Source organism: Diadema antillarum, unplaced genomic scaffold (assembly GCF_040938485.1).
Source record: "Diadema antillarum isolate AM-2024a unplaced genomic scaffold, OU_Dant_1.0 seq00002314_RagTag, whole genome shotgun sequence".
In the NCBI taxonomy this organism is placed as follows: domain Eukaryota; kingdom Metazoa; phylum Echinodermata; class Echinoidea; order Diadematoida; family Diadematidae; genus Diadema; species Diadema antillarum.
Window position 1 is genome coordinate 59,761 of NW_027272936.1, and position 22,516 is coordinate 82,276.

Consider the following 22,516-nt stretch of genomic DNA (forward strand, 5'->3'; position numbering starts at 1 on the left):
AAAGGCGGCGACGTCGGCAGAATTCGAATTCGGGATCCCAGTTTGAAAATCAAGAGTCCACCACCAATGTGCCTGTGATGATGGCACCCTACCTCTCCCATCCGATTGTTCTTCCATGGACTCTACGTAGGGTCTATGGTTCTTCTAATCCACTTGCTTTTAAATCAGCCAGAATAAGTCTTGGAAGAGGGTGTGTGTATATTGCTAGCAGATATCAAGGATAATATGTATGTATTCTTGCGAGTAATGTGATTATGTAACCATTCACCTTCTATTCCACACTTATCACTCTGCCACCAGATATGAATGGTTGGTTGTCATCACATTTTGATCGCATGGGACGTATAATAGAACTTGATTATTCCTCAAACAGTTTGTAAAGCAGCTGATTCCTTCTTTTTGGACAAAAGAAAATAACAACAACAAATAGATGAAGCATTAATCAAAAGTACAAAATGGGAGTTCCCATGAAACAGGGGTAGTTCTTCTTTCTTTTTTTAGCCCTCTCCTTCTATGAAATCAACCATGGAGCATTTTTAAAAAATCTGAAATGACAAAGTCATTGTTACGAAGCTTTCTAGCATTTTTATCGTATCCGATTTTATATGTTTATCCATAAAAAAAGAAGAAGCGTGCTTCAAACTTCACAAAGGAGACCCCGATTGACAGAAGAAATAAACCTGCCATTTTTTTTTTCATTTCCATAATTCTCATCAGCAGGTGGCAATAGATAATGCAAATTCCTTTTCAGTGCTTCGTAGCGTTTTTATCTTAATAGTATATCGATAATGGCATGGACATGATGGATAACAATCCTATTCGACGATTTACTGGTATATATTTACGTGTCTGGATATTTTTTCCCCCAACAGAATCTGCTCTTACGATTTACCTATATTCAAGATGATTATGATTTTGATCCACACAATCAAACGTGTCAATGCTTAAAATTAAATTTTCATGCTCTGGTTATTGACATGTTAGGTAAATGTCAGACAAGCTTTCCCATGGTCTTGAGCCTTCGTGACGAATACACACAAACTGGAAATATTTTAGTACATGTATAGTTATCAAGCTATTCCGATAGCGTATACTAATTAAACTAATAACGCGCACGCAGACAATGCTATTACACTTCCCACTTATCTTATGTTGCAGGCTATGATAATACCTAGCTGACATCTGAAATACACAGGTCGAAAGTATTGATGCATTACAATTAATCGTGCGAACTCCAATGAACGAATGTTGTCCTGGCAACCAGACGCTTGTCCATAACCTGATGCCCAACACGTACATCAGCAAATATATTGGCTCAAACTGCATTCCATTCAAGATTTGGAATGTATACCTGATATCAACTGTATGGGTAAACTGACAATGATTATAGTTGGCTAGTCTACAGAAATATTCGTAGATTTAAATACATTTTCCGTCTGTCAAAGCATGGTAAGGTATATATAGGACCAAAAATACATATAGGTCTATAACATCAATTTAAACTTAAAATTTAAAATAAATATTTATTTACGTCGATGTAGGGCAATTTGTCAATCAGTTGCAATGAAAACATCTCGACGGAAGAATTTCATGAATTTGAATAATTACGCAGTACCCGCTGCATGCTATAAGGATTATAGAACCAACACTTGTTGTCGGGCGAAAGCTCGGTGGTCTAGTGGAGATGACGCCTGTCCGGTGATCAGGAGGTCGTAGGTTCGAATCCTGCTCGAGTATGTACGCCTATGATTTTTTATCATGGCTACTACTAAAAAAACACTGATCTATTCAGTGCTTATTTACGTCGATGTAGGGCAATTTGTCAATCAGTTGCAATGAAAACATCTCGACGGAAGAATTTCATGAATTAGAATGATAACGCAGTACCCGCTGCATGCTATAAGGATTAGAACCAACACTTGCTGTCGGGAGAAAGCTCGGTGGTCTAGTGGAGATAACGCCTGTCCGGTGATCAGGAGGTCGTAGGTTCGAATTCTGCTCGAGTATGTTCACCCATGATTTTTTTATCATGGCTACTACTAAAAAAAACACCACTGATCAATTCAGTGCTTATTTACGTCAATGCCGGGCAATTTGTCAATCAGTTGTAATTTAAACTGGCTATGGATTCGGCTCTATAAGGACCATATCACTAGCTTGCAGTTACGCATCTTAGTCCTAAAAACGGAAGCTGTTTGCTTTTAAGTCTATCGAGCAATAGGCTTTCACGATGGCACAGATTCCCTATTCTAAAAATTGAAAAGAACATTTATAAATGCCTATACAGTAAACGATATCAATTCTTGTAGAAAGATTTATTTGTTGCAGTGATATAGTCAATTCCCCTTGTCGTTCAACAAAGAAGTCCACAACTTCCATACGGACAAGACAATCCAATAGATTTCACTTACGAACCTACGTAATCCAAAAACAGTTTACTACAACAGGTTTATAGATGCTTAACGTTGTCAAAATAATGCGCGAGGTTAAGACTTGGCTACAGAAAGGCATTCACAGTGAGGCTCACCAAGTCCGTTCTTTACAAACTAAGTAAAATACCGCTGGCTCACACTAAACAAGTTAACCCACCCCCCCCCCCCCCCAAAAAAAAAGAAAAAAAGAAGAAAAAAAAGAAGAAATGATAATGATAATGAATAAGAATAAAAATGAAATAAAATGAATAAACAAACAAACAAACATTAGATCTTTTTTTACAAACAATTTTTGTGTCAGACTATAATTATCCTTTCATATCTCTGTATGTCTTCTTTCTCCCGCGATTCTCGTCACATGATCTGTAGGTCCCTACATCGGCATCGGCACAATTGATGTGATGATGTCAAAAAGAACAGAATACTGAATATCTAGATGACGCATCATTAAAGGAAACACAAAAGACACATATACGGAACAAAAACACTGAACAAAATCTACTGACTACGTACTAAGTCAACTAAACTGGACCACGATAGAGGATAGGTGGAAGCTTCAAAGGTGCAAACTGGTTTATAGGGCACTAAATGGGGACGCTCCAGAGTACCTGTCACTCTTGTTTCAGAAAGTTTGTAATACACACAACTACCAGACTAGATCAGCAGTCTCTGACGGGCTGATAGTAACTAGAGCTCGAACGAATGCTGGGAAACAGTCTTTTTCATACACCGGCGCACTCGAATGGAACAGTTTACCAATAAACTTAAGGCATGCTCCATCTAAACATTCGTTCTCAGCCCAATTTTGGAGGGCACTCCACTGTGCCCAAGTATAGTTCTGTTGTCATTTCTTTTTTTTTCTGTTTGTTTTTATTTTCTTTCTGAGGTAGGGGAAATTTAAGGATATGAGGATGTAATGTGTTGCATAATATTTGTTAAATTTTGAGTTTAATATACATCAGTATACAGTATATTAAGATATATACAGATTTGATACTGCAAATATGATTTTGTTGTTGGTATTGTATGATATCATACATTTTTGTGTTTATTTGTATGTATGTGTTCATGCAGGGCCTCCAAGAACAACAGTGTTTAACCCACTGACGGAGCCACCCTGTGAAAATAAAACATATAAATAAATAAATAAATAAATAAAACAATGATCACAAATATACACATGAATACTGTATTAGGACACGTGCCCAGAATAGTACAGTACTGAACTGCGCATTAAGATTTCGCAACACACATACTTCCGCACAACATTCACACACATGATACACTCACACAAACACACATACACGCCTCTAGCATAGGGAAGAACTGAAAAAATACGTAAATAATTTTTGCGTCACTTGTCAATCTGGACGCAAAGGCGTGTCAATTAGTGCAGTTAGGTGTTTGTTTACTTTTATAATATCATTTACGAAAATACTCAGTACTTTATCTTTACTTTATGGGTTGAAAATGTATGATTTTCATAATATCGCTCTGATGCGAATGCAGACCTTTTTTTTTTTATACGTTTTTCTCCGCCTTCGAACTTAGCTCTCGATTTGACATAGGGCCTACTTGGTACAGGCCGGGGCTCTTCATACAGCTGTTGCTTGCGCAGTGGGCTGTCTTTCATTCTGGCAGTATTTTGCAGACCATCCGGCTTGGACTTTCTGCAGGAAGGTGTATACTATGGATGCATATATTCACACAAATACATGTAAAGGGCCTACATCATTGGTAGGGATACATAGTTACATACATAGAAACCAATTAGGCCTACATACAAACAAACATACAACATACATGTATACATATACATATATATACATATACATATACATATACATATACATATATACATATGCATATACATATACATATACATATACATATACATATACATACATATACATATACATTATTATATACATTATTTACATGGCGTGCATCCATACATACACACATGCATTTAAGTATATATACGCATACATTGACATAAGTTTTCCCGGCCAATTTTGAGTTTCTTTCCGCAGTCCAATTTCTTATGGCTGCATTCAAGTTAGCAAAATTTAGCCTATAGATGACATGTTCGAGTTATAGGGTCAAAAATATGATAGTTTTACTGCTTAACAGTCATGCCAGGGTGTGGATGAAAAAAAAAAATAACATCGAAATACACACTTAAACTTTTTCACCTTTTCAAAAAAAATAACATGAAGTATATCTGAATGAAAGAATGTTTTTAATTTGACTGCCCATTCGCGAAATTAAATGACTCTTATGCCCTTTTCGGCCAGTGATGGCGAATTTAAATGAACGTAGAGTACCTGCCAATTTGAATACCCTTTTTACGAATCCGAAAGCCACACGTGCAAATTTCATTGATCGAAATGCTAAATAATTGAACGCACAAGTTGCAAATTGAAAGACAGACTGTGCGATAACAAGGGTTTTTGCTAGATTGAATGAACCTTCTATCAAATGGACTGACAAAAGTGCGAAATTGGCCGGGGAAACCTAGACATATAAACACTTATCCTTCTATAGGTCCATGAAAGAGAAAGCGAGAGAGAGAGAGGGAGAGAGAGAGAGAGAGAGGGAGAGAGAGAGAGAGAGAGGGAGGGAAAGAAAGAGAGAAAGAGAGAGATGGAAATGGGGGGGGGGTGGAGTAGTAGAAGAGTGACTTGCATTTTCATATTGACTCTAGGTGCTCCTGGCGACAGTGTCAACATGTAGGCCACATAAAGAGAACTGAAAGGCGAATTCGATCCACACTACGGGGATGTATAGCATTACTTGACAGGTGAACAAATCGTAATAGTGTGTGTGTATATATAATGTTTGTAAATGTGTGTAAATGACTGTGTGTGCATATGCGTTTAACTTTTGCTGTTTTTTATTTTTTATCAGAACTGTATTGACAGGGAAACTTTTTTTTCACTAAACGTTAAGTGCTTTTGTTGTTGTTCGTATAAACTTGATTTAAAAAGATATAAAAAAGAAGACATTGTGACGAAGAAAATTATATAAGTATGCATGTGGCTTTTGGGTGGGTATGAGAGAGTGTATAATGTGAATGAACACATGTGTACAGCGATGTACTAGTATACGTGTATCAGAAGATGTGGTGCTCACATGAGTTAAGTGGTCCTCCTTCCAGGGACTCAAATTTTTAAGCAGCATACAACAATAGCAACGCATAAATACATGCATCATGGAACCCAAGTATTCATTCCTATCATTCCTATGTAGAAGTGTGTGTGTGTGTGTGTGTGTGTGTGTGTGTGTGTGTGTGTGTGTGTGTGTGTGAGTGTGTGTGTGTGTGTGTGTGTGTGTGTGTTAGCCAAAGATCCTGATCAATACTTGACCTAGAATTCATGCGCCGGTTTTTCCCTATGATTCTGGTGATTAACATGTTTAGCGTTTCACTCGTCATCATTGTTCGAATTTGGAATCAAAGTGGATATGTGGTGTTGAATAGGTAGTCAGCTTCCACAGATCCTACAAAATAGGTAATAGCATCTGTACATAGACAGCCATTGTGGCCCGTACGTTCAAGGCGAACATGTCACCGTAGTCACTATTACTTCTTGATAATAGGCCATAAAGTGTTGTGAGTCAGTTTAAGGCGTCCTCTTCTCCGAATTGTGTCATCCTGTTTTAGGATCTAAACGAAGGATATCATCAACTTGAAAAACCCAAACAAAGAGATAGAGACAGGTAAATGGATATCAACATAATCATGCTCACATCAATTTACACAATCAGCTTTAAACAACACACACACACACACATATATATATATATATATATATATATATATATATATATATATATATATATACATGGGTACCTTCATATGGACACAGATGACTGCTTCTCCACATGGATTTATCAAAATTTCTGAAATCACGTTCGTTGTCAGAGCTGACGGAGCACGACCAGAAATCCATTACCTCAATCAGCCCATCCACATTGCCAAAAACGGCGTCCAACATCATGACACCGTTTCATGGAAGTTATCATCCCTGACGAGTTGTCAGTCTGTGACAGTTGCCGTGGTAACAGTAAGCGACCACAGCTTATCAGTCAATATTAGAAGCAATGATTTTACTGACATAGGGCCCATGATCAAACTAATAGTGTAACCATTGCATTTCGCCTCGTGAAAGTCATTATAAAAATCATGCTTGAATTATGTGTAGAGACTGACGTCTTGTCAACGCTACAATTTGACAAGGTCTCATACGGGAGATATCGATTAAGATGAGTAAAAGAATTGACATCCAGAGTCATATTTCCTCTAAAACACGGTTGTTGCTATGACATAGACTTTCGAAAATTTGCTTTTTGGAATATCCATAACACTCATATATCAAAACATAACGCAAGTCATTGAGCACACAACGTTTCAAACCTGGCAATTCAAGGTAAAGGTCATGACAATTCCGGTGGCAACATAAAGGTTGACGCGTTCAATTTGTTATGTTTAGCTTACAAATCAGTGAAAAAATGCATGTGTGAATATACTTATAAATGTAACTACTCTCTGAAACACATGTTACCATGGCAACATATTATATATTGGTTACTGATATTCCAAAGAAAATGTGCTTGTTTAAAACTGAAAAAACAACAACAATACAAAAAACATATACCGGGATTTACAGCACATTATAAATTATACACGATAAGTGTCATTTTTTTTTTCTTAAATCAGCACGATTCATTGCATGTCCAAAATATGTTTCTGTGTAATCAGTTAAAGCAATATAAGCTTCACGTTATGTCCTATAACTTCCTTTTGTGCAAATCGAGTTCAGTGCTTCAGTTCAATTTCTTCAGGTTAGCATGACTGTACAGTGTCGGGCCGTTAACGATCGCCCCGACACTGTACAGGCATGCCAACCTGGAAACATTGAACTGCATGCTACTTGAATATGAGATCATTCTCAAGCAAATAATTTTCACACAGCAATAGATATGTAATATGAAGAGTTTGCAAAAACCGATAAATCCATATTTGCCAAAAGGAGATATTTGCGATTAAAAGTCAAGAAAAATAAAGAGAATAATAAGAAATTGTTTGCTTCATTAGACCATAACTTCACAAATGTACCTTTATATGTAGTGACCAATATATCATTTAACCCGCTGAGGACGAGTCCCGAGTATACTCGGGCCGGTGTCATTATGGGAAATACGTGTTGTAGTAAAATCAGTCCGTCTGCAACGGGTTAAAAGGTGTTATTTTGTACTTTGTGACAGAGATCTTACTTCAACATCTTCAAAAATGGACTTATCGGTTTTTGCAAACAAACTCTTCATAATTATACTGTTAAATGAATCCCACAAGGATTGGAACAATCATCCTCCAGCATTCCCACTGATTCCCACTGATCAGTTACTAGCCACTCCCTTTAAAGGGGAAGGCTAGTAACTGATCAGTGGGAATCAGTGGAAATGCTGGGAGATGATTGTTCCAATCCTTATGGGATTCATTCAAGAGCTCATTGTATATCTATTGTTGTGTGAAAATGATTTGCTTCAGAATGGTTTCATATTCAAGTAATGTGCAGTTTAATGCTTCCAGGTTAGCGTCCCTGGTCAGTGACGGGGCATTAATCTGCACATTACTTGAATATGAGACCGTTCTGAAGCAAATCATTTTCACACAACAATAGATATACAATGAGCTCTTGAATGAATCCCATAAGGATTGGAACAATCATCTCCCAGCATTTCCACTGATTCCCACTGATCAGTTACTAGCCTTCCCCTTTAAAAGACATTTTACTTTATTTAGTCCAGTCAAAACATGGAATGACCCAAAACAAATTGTAACAGAAACCAATCCACTTGCATTTAACCTGGAAGAGCTGTCAAAACAACAAATCAAAAGTTCCCTGAAATTCGAGTGGTGGATTAATGCCTAATTTGCATAAATTCAAAATGGCCGCCATTTAACCTCTTTTTGCTTATATCGTGGGTCATAAAACCCATAGAAATTCAGTTCTTGTGTCTCAACCTTTGTTGTTTTTTTTTGGGTCAAGGAATACAATTATGACATCAGTAACGACTTAAAAGTATTCCTTTGTACATAATTTGTATAAATTTGATTATAAACGCATCCAAAATGGCCGCCACAATGGCCTGTTAATATCTCCGTACATAAAACCCGTAGAAAGTAAATTCTGGTGTCTATGCCTATGTTTTTCACGTCAATGAAGACAATTATGATGTCAGTTGTAACTTAACAGCATTCCTATATACATAATTCGCATAGGTATGCATACAATTATATGCAAAATGGCTGCTTTATGCCTTGTACGTGCCCCTATTTCAGATTACTTAATCCGTAAATGGGTCCCTTTGTGTCTCTTACCTTCACTGCCAGGAATAATCGCCACAGTGCCTACATTCAGTAGTAAGTCACTGAAAATCTGCATAAATATGCATATGAAGAGTTTGTTTGCAAAAACCGATAAGTTCCATATTTGTCAAATGGAGATATAAGCGATTAAAGGTCAAGAAAAATAAAGAGAGTAATAAGAAAATTTTTGTTTCTTTTGACCATAACTTCAAAAATATACCTTTATATGTTGTGACCAATATATCATTTGAAAGGTATTATTTTGTACTTTATGACAGAGACCGTACTTCAAAATCTTTAAAATGGATTTATCGGTTTTTGGAAACAAACTATTCATATTATATACAATTATTCAAATCACTAATATGAATACATTTCTACTTTTAGGATATACATCTGCATATGCGCAATGTTGATTGTGATGCCTGTATCTATTAATTCAAGGGCAGAGAACATTTGTGACCCTGCACCTCAAAACAAACAGAAAGTCGCCAGACATGAATTTTTAGTTAAGACCATATTTTGAAAGAGCAGACTTTAAACTTTACAATGATGTATAACTCAAATCAAATGACTCTCCTAACCTATCTAAATATAAAGGAAAGCACAAACTCAAGAAAAGTGTGAACAGAGAAAAGAGGCTCTGAAGTACAGTTTCTATTCAAGCGCTTAATCTTTACCAAACCGTGCTGGCTGTGCGAAGAATGGGACAAAAAACAGGAAGTAAGCCACCAGAATAACAACAATGAAGGGATTATCAAATTAAACTGAAATTAAACATGCCTCATTAACACATTCTGTCCATAATCAATGCCAACTTTCAAAGCAGTAGCACCATGCTTTCAAAAGTTATTAGAGTTAAAAGTGAAGAGTGTGGACAAGGTTTTTCAGAAATGAAAAAGGGATTCTAAAGACACACATAATCACACTATTCTACCAAAAATGTTCGAGATAAACTGCTGAAAAAAAACACACTTTCCTGCCCGTTTTATGATACCAAATTTTAGCATAATGTAAAAGAAGACCCGCTCTTTCAGAAAATATGAAAAAGTCAAGTTCGGCTAGATTGACCCATTTCACTTTATATTTTCAGTCCTCATGCAAAATCAGTGTGTGCGACTTTATGTTCGTTTTGAGGTGCACGGTCTCATTTACATTTCCCAAACTTAATGAACATTCTTACACCTAGTTGCATGAATTTCCATGAAATTGCAAGTACTTTTAGGCCTACATTACCACCATGATTTCCTCAAGTAAAGCCTCTGGATATTAATCAATGTAAACAGCATTGAACAGAACCGATTTTCATTTAACTTTAACTTCAAATTAGCTTCCAGGTGTGCCCAATAGGTACAGAAAAATCGAAATCTTTGAAGTTTTAAATGCATATTTGTAACTACACAATACTTTTTTTTTTGCAAGAATGGAGGGTACATCAATTCATTATGAGCATGTCTATCTATGTCTTGATATACAAAAGTTACATGAGTTTTGTATACATTGTAGTAAATGTTTTTGTCATAATCTGGTGCCTTGGCCACTCAATTACTTTCTTAACAAGAGACCCATGGGTTGAGAACTCGCCTGAGTATCTCATGTTTACCTTGTATGCATTCTTGCAAACTGTTACCCAGGCAGAACACATCAAAGTTGGAAACCTTTACATATCTCCAGGACCCAAGTAGATATGACATACATGTGTTTTTATTCCATGACACTGGCGATAACAACTGCCAAGTCTGTAGAAAATGTTATTATGTGTTTTCAAAAAGATCAAAACTTAAAACTGTTCCCTAATGAATTAGTTCTGGCAGCGACCAATCCTGGATTATTGACTTATCGGTTTTTGCAAAGAAAAACACTCTTCATAATTATGTTTGCAAAAACCGATAAGTCCATATTTGCCAAATGGAGATAATTGCGATTAAAAGTCAAGAAAAATAAAGAGAATAATAAGAATTTTTTTGCTTCTTCTGACCATAACTTTAAAAATATACCTTTATATGTAGTGACCAATATATCATTTAAAGGTATTATTTTGTACTTTATGACAGAGATCGTACTTCAAAATCTTCAAAAATTGACTTATCGATTTTTGCAAACAAACCCTTCATATACATATATATATGCAGTATAAATAAATATATATATATATATATATATATATATATATATATATATTGTATGTATGCATTAAACATTAAGGCAGATTCTCACATTGTATGCAAATATGAGATGTTTTAACAATTCAAAGATTTCAATTTTTATGTACCTATTAAGCACATTTGGAAGCTAATTTGGAGTTAAAGTTTAAAAGTGACAATTACTTTTGTTTGATGATGTTTACATTGATTAATGTTTAGAGGCTTTTTAACGGAAATTATAGGTGGAACATTACTTGCAAATTCATGCAACTAGGTGTAAAGATAATCATTAAAGTTAATGTTAGTGTTATTTGCCCTTGACTTGATAGATGCATATAGACATCACAGTCAACATTTTACAGGGCCTATATGTATGATAAAAGTAATTATAGTCATATTCCTGATTTGAATGATTATGTATTTATGCAGATTTTCAGTGACTTAATACTGAATGGGGGTTATGCAGCATTATTCCTGGCAGTGAAGATAAGAGACACAAAGGGACCCACTTACGGATGAAATAATCTGAGATAGGGGCATGCACATGCCATATGGCGGCCATTTTGCATATAATTATATGCATACATATGTAAATTATATGGGAATGCTATTAAGTTACAACTTACATCATAATTGTGTTCATTGACGTGAAAGACATAGATATAGACGCCAAAATTTACTTTCTACAGGTTTTATGTATATAGGTTTTATATATATTAAAAAGCAATTATGGCGGCCATTTTGGATGCATTTATATGCAAATTTATGAAAATTATGTACAAATGAATACTTTTAGGTGACTACTGATGTCATAATTGTATTCCCTGATCTAAAAAACATAGGTTTAGACACAAGTACTGGCTTTCTGTGGGTTTTATGTCCCAAGATATAAGCATAAATAGGTTTCATGGCGGCCATTTTGAATTCATGCAAATTAGGCATTAGTCCACCACTCGAATGTTAGGGAACTTTTAATATGTTGTTTTGATAGCTCTTCCAGGTTAAACGCAAGTGGAATTGTTTCTGTTGCAATTTCTTTTTGGTCGACCCCTTTTTTTCATATTTTGACTAAAGTAATTGTTATCAATGTGTAGTTAAACTATGTCTTGAATCCATGTATTGTCAGCTGCTGTTTTATCTGTAAACGTTTGTTTTTAAATGCTATATATTGTATTTTTATGCTTTTACCCATCTGCAGGCCATTGAAAGCAGTTTTATAACTGACGAGGCTGCCCTTATCAAATAAAACTGGAAACAAATAAATGAATAAATTATAACATTGAAGCCCTCACTAGAATTATCATAATACCCCAAAGTTTGATTACAGACAGGCGCATCATGCAGTGTAAGCATACACTTATGTAACCCAGTGCTTCCGGATAAATGTTAATCTTGGACATCATTTAACTTTGTACGGCAACAACTCACTTCCGTCCATCTTTGTTTCTATGTTAAATACTGAGAACTAATCAGTCCATGAATATGCCATTCCATGTTGCAACTGATCCAATTTACCTTTTTCCATACGGTTGTTGGTAAGAACACACTTATTTCTAATTATACTGGCATAAACGTATCGGGATTCTTTGAATAATGACATAAACATGTTTTCCTTATAGACATTAATTTAAAAAATTTTATCTATTTCCTTGGCGTTTTCACACGTCGATTATCTTTTTTGTTTCGATAATCTTCTGTGGGTTATCATAGGATCTGTAGGACAGTTCTGTTTGTTGCGTTATCTGCCTTTAATGTTAAACTTGTTCCATTCTGTCTTGGTTGTGTGTAAACGTGTGTCCGTTGTTACCAACTGGTCACACTATAATATCTGTATAAGATAGATTGTGAATGGGCAGACTCCAGTCTTTAAAATGATGTACAATTCAGTACAAAATCAATGGACTTTCCCAACCGATCTATATAACAGAAAGAATGTACACACTCTGGAAAAATGTTTGATGAGAAAAGAGGCTCTGAAGTTTAGGGTCTTTTTTTTTTATTGTGCCTAATCTCGCTGATATGATGCACGGTCACATAATGATTATGTTGAATAAGTTAAGATTGCACTTACGAATTAGCAAAAAAAAAAAAAAGAAAGTAAGTAAATTTGGGGTTTGGGCGGATGAGATGGACATACCAAACTATGGTTTCAGAGGTTATATCTATATATCTTGATCGTAACGTTTTGATAAGGTGATACAAGGGGAGAGAAAAAAAGTGAGAAATGCTGATGAAGACAAAAAAATAACAGTTTAATGTCCTTGAAAGTGAAAGGCAAGCATCTATAGTCACAATGACAAATGTATGCAGTCATTCTAAACAGTCTCGCATGCGAGAGATGTTGTATTTTTCCAGAGCATGCCTGATTCACGCTTGCAATGGAGGGAATACTAATAATTAAAATAGTGCGGGTGCGTGGTCGCTCATAACACAAACCGCTAAAAAGTCGTCCTTTCCGTGATGCAGTATGATAATGAGCACGCACTGTCAACAGCTTTTTAATTCATCAAATGGTTATAGATATTACACACAAATAACTTGTCATGCAAAAATAACACAAGAATGACGCATATGACGCATTTGTTTGTAGGTGCGCCGTTTCTTTTTATCGATTAGTCAAGAAGGCAACAGTTTAATCAACATCAAGATAATAAAAAAAAAATAAGATCATCACCAACTATCGGGATGTGTAGATTTTAATGCTTTTCATACAGAATGATCACAGTAACTTCTAGTTGGCTGAAAGAGAAGCTCACACAGTCACAAGTGACGGCCGCTTATCTTTGAAAACAACACAACCATCTGCCTTACATTTTCCCAGAAATGAGTTAATAATGTTTGGCCCGGAAGTCATGTATTCACACACTGCAAAATGTCTGGGTGTGCATGTTTGAGACACAGTGTGTGTTTATGTATTCAAGTGAGTGTGTATGTGTGTGTGTGTGCGTGTGTGTTTGTGTGTGATGTGTTTGTGTGGAAGAGAGAAAGAAAAAGAGAGACAAAAAGAGATGTGTATGAGAGATTGTCGGTGTGTTTGAAATATTGCAGAGGCAATTTTGAAATTTAAAAAAAAATCTTTCTTCTGCATAATCTAACAGCGACGGATTTTTTTCGTAAGGCTATGATGATACAAAACTCAGTGAATAATTTCCTGATCTACACTTTACTTCGGTTGTGGTACAATACAGAATTCAATAACCTAACCTAATAAAAGATATTTCGTATCAGTATTCGTTTTATTGCAAGAATAACAAATAATATCAGTTCATACCTTGAAAGGATGAAAAAAAAAGTATGGAACAAGAGTGGTCCACTAAAAAGCAAGGCTTGTAACACGTGGATCACTCAAAATCATAATAAACAGTAAAATGATTTGATTTGATTTTTATTTGATTTGATTTATTTCTGCTTTCAATCAGATACAATTTGAATACAACTTTCCAAAGTACAAGGACAAAGAATAGCAAGTGCAGCGAAATAAATCGATAACAGTACACAAATAGATACACATGGGTGATTCCATTGAGCACTGTACATAAAAAACCCAGCATAAAATAAAATATACAGTATTTTTCAGTAAATGACAGATATTACTGAATGCAGGAGACCACCATTGTAAGCGATACAGCTTGAAATGGATGGGGCCTCATAAAAGGACTATCCAACGAAACAACTCTCTTGGAGGAAAGTGATCAGGGGGTACAGTGCAGTTGCAGTTGTTAGTGCAAGAAGCATGTTGAAGGAAGAAAATAGAGATTGAAAAAAATAACAATCATTTACCATAAATATTTGTTATCTTAATGAGTGGGGAGAATATGATTGTACCAAATATCGTTTTAGTGAAGCTTTCAATCATTTAATCATAAACTACAAAAACAGTAAACATAAAGTACAAAAACAAGGAAGTTCAGATTAATCTTACAATGTTACAACCTGATGCAAGCACTATTCACTGAGCCGTGTGTACCCCCAGAAAAGAATGGTGGAGACGAATAATAGTGATTACATAGACACATGAGCATGAGACTGCCCACACTCTAGTCATGTGTGAACAACAACAACAGTGAAAAAAAAAGAAATAAAAAGATACTTACACAAAAGACGCAACACTGTACAAGGAAGAGAACACAATAACATTGCAAAACAACAAAGTACAAGAACAAAGAGGACAGAGGAAAGAAAAAGGGGCAGAGAAGAATGTAGTGACGTCTGCAGAACAGAACACGCCACTCCATCATCATGACAGGTGAAAACACGGATTTTTTTTTTTTTTTTACATAAAAAGTTATCAATTATAATACAACGAAAGCTGATGTTTTCTTGTAGGTCAGTTTTTTAGATGATAAAATGATACAAGCTTCTTTTAAACTGTTATAGAGCCTAATTTCCAAAGTGAGATTCCAATATAAAAGAATGTATTTTGGGTATGTACTCCCTAGATTAGAATTGTATGCAAAAAATATCAATAAATGTTTGTCCGAAAACTTATGGAAATCATTAATATGATTTATGAATTATAATTGGCTTAACAAGCTTCCTTGTTTTACACCTCATTCAACTGCTTTCATATATGGGAGTCCAAATCATTGACATTGTACATTGAGACCTGTTCGGTAGCTCGTAAACAACTGTAAGGCTTTTCCGCGAATATACCATGATGATATAATTTGGCGAGAAGCATTTTATGGTTACCTGATCAAAGGCTTTTGAAAAGTCTTTTTAAAAATGCCTATTGTGTATGAACATATATACCTCGTGCATGCATGTGTTACTTTTTTCAACAAAGGTAAGTAGTGCTGTAATATCCCTAAATCCAAATTGAAAATTAGAAAATATATCACTTGCTTTGAAACACTTAGCTGTTCAGAATGTACGTTGTTTTTTTCAACAACAAAAAATGAATGAGAAGTTAACACTAATATAGGCCTAGAAGAGCTTGCTTCCAAAAGGGGCTGAATCCATTGAAAAATGATGGATTTAACGCCTCTGAGCGCTGACTCAATTATTGACATGATCCCCCTCTCCTTCTCTGTGAGTTGAAATTATTTTTGCGATCTTTATATTGTTTGGAAGGAGACTAGTTGTGAGGGAGACGTCTATAATTTACACCAAATGATCTACTATTTAAGGAATGATATTTTAAACAAATCTTTGCCAATTTCGCCATAAACTGGGGTTTTTTCGTCTTAAGGAAAGAATTAAGCTCAATGTTTGATTCAGCACTAAGATTTTTTCTTCTTCTAGGAGAAAGTCCTTTTATTCTACTTGCTTTGCTATGTCATACAATATGTAATTATATCTCTCTTAAAACTTTAGTGAGTGAATGGGTAGGCATGCATTATTTGGAAAAACGAATTTGCACAAATGATGATATTAAGCGATAAGAGGATAGCGAAGGAAGAAAAAAACACAAAAACAAAAACAAACATTGAAAAATAAAGAAGAACAGACAGATTCAAAAGACACAGAATGTGAGTACAATGACATAATGCATGTAATCGTTTTTAACGGTCTATAGCGACCATTCTATATGCCCAGAGCATATACGATTCACGCTTGAATATTCTGAATTATTAAGTGATGAAAGGAAAATGACAAAGCCAGTGCCAATGCACTTTTACAAGGCCTCCTTTTAATGATTTAGCGTGTTGTGTATGTGTGCGCGAACATGCGTGGGCGCGTGCATGCTTAAAGAGACATGTATACTCGAAAATTCAAGGAGGCAATATTTCCCCGAAACAAAACAAAAAAAAAGTAATAATCCACAAAACCGAAGGGAAAATGAAAACATTAATATAAACCTATACAAAACTTAATTTTGATGATAACCCAAGTTTGCAGAAAAGTAAAAAAAAAATCATGCGACAGATACTTCACTTCCCTGGAATGTCTCAGGGTTGGTTTCACAACCCCTTTCCCTAGCACGCAAAGAATAAACACATGCAATTACATTCAAAACTCAAAACATTATAAAACATAAACAAGACAAAAATAAAGTAATGCAAACCAAAGTTAACTCTAGTACAACCAACTCCTTCCAGGTTCTGTCACAGGTTTTTTTTTTTTTTTTTTTTTTTTTTTTTTTTTTTTTTTTTTTCAGTAGACAGTTCATGACAGATTATACATCAGTCAAGCTCATGGCTGGTGTTGGAGATCTGCAAAGTCTCCATCCAGTGTTTCTTGGCTCAGGCTGAGGGAACTGTTTGGTGTAGATGAGGCAATGTCCATGTCAAGACGGATGACAGATGTAGAGGTCACTGTGGGACCTGTAGGTAAACCGCTTCCTTACTGTTCCATGAGAACAGGTTGCACATTGGGTGGCTGCAGATGGGAGTAGTATGACATCTGTGGAATGAGATGGGCTGGTGGCGCCGCTGCAGCTATGTTGGTGGCTAGCTGAAAATCCTGAAGGTGTTGTTGCTGCTGCCTCAACTGCTGTTGCTGCTGCCCTAGTTGCTGCTGCCTCAACATCTATTGCTGCTGCCCTTTTGAGCTCGGAGCAGCTACTGAAGGATGACCCCATCTTCTGTTTCCTTGGAATGGATGTGAGGGGAATGGATGTGAGGGAACATTGGTAATCATCGAGGCTCCTTCTTTTGGTTGTGGAGCTGCATTCTGAGCTGCCTGTCGCCTCTTCTCCTCTTGGTTTTCATCTAACAGGTCGACCGCGAACCTTGTGGCACGAGTGACGAATGAATGCATCCTTTGCTGATCCATTTCGCGCATTAGGTAAACCAAAAATTGCCCACTCTGAGCAGCTGCATCTCTTGCATCTGTTCTTGCACTACGCACGGACTCCAGTTCTGAGGACAGTGAGGAGAGTGCTCGAGCTGCCTTTTGACCACCATGAGGAGTTGAGGGTAGTGATAAATCAGAGACAGCGTCATCTGAGTCATCTCGCTCAAGTTCCTTTCTCTTCTCAGCAAACTAGAAAATAACGGAAACCAAGGCTATATCAATCAATAGGATACAATGAATGTGAACTTTTACAGGCAAATATGCATATTGGGTCGGGCCACACTTTTGTAAATTTATGGGAATTCGCAGTGCCTTTAAACCCAATCTTTAATTGGCCTTCATGTTATTTCTCGGAATATATTTTTCATATCCATACCTTCAAATCATATCATATGGGATCCTTGTTTTGTTGAATTAACATAGTGGTCTTTCAATTCAAAGGTGAAAAGTTGTTATAACTTACGTTGGATCATCTCTGGTGACGCAACTGCACTAGGAATGGCCGGCACATGAATTCGAATTTGTTAAGGATCCATTCCTGTCTTGCTGTAAGTTCTGCAGCACCAGATCCCGATTTGCGAGATGTCTTTATGAGCTTTGAAAAGTGGGTCCTCATAATGGGATACCAAATCCCTGACAAGTCTCCTGGATTCAGTTCCAGTTCCGCCTCCTTTTCTGCTCTTTTTCTCTCTCAGCTTGAACTCCGCTGATGACTTGTCATACAGAAAAGTATGCTCTCGCAGCCACGTTACCATGTCACCCTCTTCTTCAGGAGTAAGCATTCGATGCATCGTCTTCCTGGTTCTGAATGCAGTCTGGATATCAAAACAACCATGAATTACATTTTTACGAAGAATGAAACAAGATATTTTTTCCAGTTCTGCAAAACGGGCATATTACACTAAATTAGAAATACGCAAGATTTGTTTGCTCTCTTTCCCACGGGTATTGTATTATTTTCTGTTATCATTTTGTTTCCATATTATAAAAAAAAAGTAGAATATTCCCGATACATTTTCATTTTTTCTTCAAGATTCTTTCATAATTTTATTGGGGTGAAATGGTAAATGATATCTGATATATCATTCTAAATGTCGACCCCTCTTCAAATTACTATGTAAGGTTTAATAATATGTTTATTACAGATGTAAGACTGAGGGGCAACTCTGTTTAAATAAAAAAATAGCATAGGTATATATATATATATATATATATATATATATATATATATATATATATATTCACCTCCTCCTGTGGAGACCGAGTCTGCGTATGCTCTTGGGTTCCTTTAATGTTGTTGACGGGGATTTCATCCGGAAGCGTAGGACTATAGGAGTTTCCTTTCTATCTTCTGATATTTTTGGCTGGAGAGTCTAATTCTGACATGTCTGCTGTTTGTTGTGGCTCTCCTCGTGCCCCCTTTTTTTTCAGTGGGCCGAGCAGGAGTGGCTGAAGATACTGACGACATTTAACTTTTTAACGTGGAAGGACTGGACTGCATGTGATTTTTCTTAATACCTGAACAATAAATGAGTGCTAAGAAAGTACGTCAGCACATGCTGCAACCACTGTCTAAAAATGCTCGGTATTTGATCGAGTGCCGGTCGAAGCGTGATCGAGTTTAGTCGAGTATCAATCGATAGCAGTTCTGTATCGGTCGGGTAGAGGTCGAGTTATTCATAAAAGTGATGAATCTTGGATCGAGATAATCTGAAACCAATCGTTTAGCATTCGAGTATAACTGGAGATGATCGGGAACTGAGCTCGGGAGAAAATCCGTCCTGACCACACTAGATTTCTATACGACCGATTTCTGATCACCTCGATCTCTTCTCGATCACTACCCGAACTGTTGGTGTTCGGGTTTCCTACTCGAATATTTTGGACATGTTCAAAATTATCGTGAAGGAAGCAGGAGCGATGCCGATCAAGGTAGATCGACCCCGAATACCAGTGCCGAGCGAGTCCGACCAGGCCAAAAAAGCTTGATCGGGATTGATCGAGTTGATCTGATCGGCAGTGGGAACGCACCATAAAGACGTCTGAAACAACATTGCACCCGGGAACTAAAGAAATGTGTCTATCGTACTTATCATCGGAAGCAAGAGGTGATGTTCAATACCCCGAAGGTTCCTTAATCCGTGAATGAAAACAGAATGTTGGGAATGTAGAGAATGCTTGCTAATCCGAATATAAAATTTGATTTGTTATTCGTAATTCTCGATGGTCAGAAAAAATGAAATACGGTTCATTAGTCCGAAATTTATGAAGGTCATTAATTCGACAATAAAAAAGAAAAAAAAAAGTATGTTTATCTGAAAATGAATTTAAAACTAGAAATGTCGCTAGGGCGACTGGTATGCCTCCGCGCCATATCGCATGGTTCTCCTAATATATCTACAGTACATTTTCGAGGACAGATTCACGTAACTGCCCTCCCCCCTCCAAAAAAAAGGAGATTTCAATTGGATGGATGGTTAAATTGTTAAAAAAATCATTCACATATTTGAACATTTTCATTTTTCGCATGACTTACCCTTTGACTCCATTGCCAGTTATTCTTCAAAATAACGTGTAACATCCATTTCAATGACAATACTTTGAGCTATTTTCCAAATAGGGGAAAATTGGGACATTCTCACATTTTTACTTTTGACCTTTGACCCCGATGGCCAAAATATTTTCCTACAGAATCACTGTGCAGTAATGTATATATCTAGTTTTTCATTAAATTTATGCATTGAGTAATCTTCAAGGTGAAGAAAAAGTGTAATTTCAGCATTAAGTAGTAGGATTTCACCACGTAAACCTGGCCTTTGACCCTTGACCTTTGAAACAATACCCCAAATGTTTCCAAGAGAATTACTGTCAGGTAGTACATGCATGCTTACAAGGCTTCTTGAGGATATTCCTTGAGCCATTTCTTTTCCATGGAGAAGTAAAATTTTAGCATTTCTACTCGACCTTTGACATCTCACCTTCGACCCATGGCCCCAAACATTTCCCAGAGACTCTTTACCTGGTGATACATGCATACACTAAGTTTAAGATATTGCATTGGTGTTGGGGAAATGGCGATATTAATTGTAGAATTTAACCTTGAACTTTGACCTCTGACCTTCAACGTGTGCACTAAAAAGTTGATAGGCATAGCTTCGTCTATTCATACATACATATCATGCCAAGTTTCATTAAGATAATACTGTACCTTGAACGTTTCCTAAGTTAAGCTGTTCACAAAATTGATTGCAAACGGTTGGAACATCGGACTGAAAGACGGACGGAAAACTATAAAAAAAAAAAAAAAAAAAAACAACAACAACAAAGGTAATGCCTCCGGCAACACTTGATGACGGAGGCATTAACAAGTCCGTTATTCTGAGGGAGGAGGAATAGGAAAATGATGGAAAGAAAATTAAATGTCCAAGGTCATTCAAAAGTGCAAGGCACAGAATATCATAACAACAACGACAAAAAAAAAATGATATGTCCCAGGGCATTCTGGATTCACCCTTGGATAGTCTGAATATTAAAGTGGAAAATAGTATTCGATTATTATAAATTAAAGCACAATTACAAGGACTTCTTTCCCAATGATTTAGCACAAAATGAGTTTTGAACCAATCAAAAGAAATACAGGTATTAGAAAAAAAATCATCTGACACTCAAAAATTACACAAACACACACTCACATACACACCATCCGTAAATGCGTGTATGTTGTGTGTGTGCGTGTGACTGTTTGTGCTTGTGTGCGCGCCCGCGCCCGCGCATGCGTATAAAAACAAACAAGTAGCATCATCACCAGATAACGAAGTATAGATCAATAAATATGATTCCCCATGTTGACAGATCACAGTAGCTTGTCGCTAATTAAAAAGGTCACACAGATGCAGCTTTTGACCAAGATCATCTTACAGACTTATATGTTTAGCATTCCACCATTGCATCGCACAATAGCAAATGTGACAAAGTTTTCCTGTTTCTTCTTCGAGCATTATCTAATAGCATACGGTTACGTTTGTTTACCCCCCCCCCCCCCCCCCCCTCCTCATATGTAGTCGATGAGCAAAGGAACTGTGCAGGTTGACAAAAGAACACACGGGAAGGATACGAGCCATTCCCTCGAAGAAACTGACAAGCGGAGTTGAAAGAAAGGTAAGAGGCAAGCATATTTCTAATGTTTTGTAATTGTATTCCAGCTCTTTGTAACTACACCAGCACATCATAGCCTTTTAAGAGAGTGCGGAGGTCGCCTCTTACATCTGAGAAGAGCGTTTTGAAATTAAATTTACTATACCTATACTTCATTTCTCGACATAGAAAGGACTTGAATAGGTCTTTTTTTCCTTGTTTTTTGTACCATTACTAATGTGCAACTTCCTTTTGATTCTGATACTTGTAATACAAGGTTCATGAACTACCAAAAGCGCGTTCAATTTAATATAATAGTACCCCCCCCCCCTCCAAAAAATGTAGTAGAACTTCATTCTGAAGCTCTATACTGAAAACCATTGAAGTAGAGCTCTAAAAAGAGATTGAAGGTGTGCGTTTCTTTTGAAGTCTTATGATGCAACCGAATGTAATCAATTTTGTAACACATTTTGTAAGCAAGACGTTATCTTCTATTCCTATAGACTTCGTTCACTTGAAGCACCCCATTATCACATCCAATGTTAATGTTTAAGCAGTTCTCTTGATGAGCCTTGATGTATGCATTCAATTGATCTAGGTTTTTCTTCCATTTGTTTTTCTTTTTCGCAGATTGTATGAATATGATTGTATGTCTCTTTTGTTGTGCTGATCATATTATGTGACCCTGCACCTCA

General features: G+C 36.4%; 1 protein-coding gene across 1 annotated transcript in view; it reads right to left on the reverse strand.

Moving 5' to 3' along the window:
- The window catches only part of LOC139714555 (protein dispatched homolog 1-like), a 47,901-nt gene extending 30,481 nt beyond the window's left edge, over positions 1–17,420 (reverse strand). The window contains exons 1-2 of the mRNA XM_071626248.1: positions 17,239–17,420; positions 4,008–4,102 (exon numbers count right to left, since the gene is read on the reverse strand). Of these exons, the coding sequence (XP_071482349.1) occupies positions 4,008–4,102; positions 17,239–17,420 (277 nt within the window). The remainder of the gene's footprint in view (positions 1–4,007; positions 4,103–17,238) is intronic.
- Positions 17,421–22,516: the final 5,096 nt, after the last annotated feature.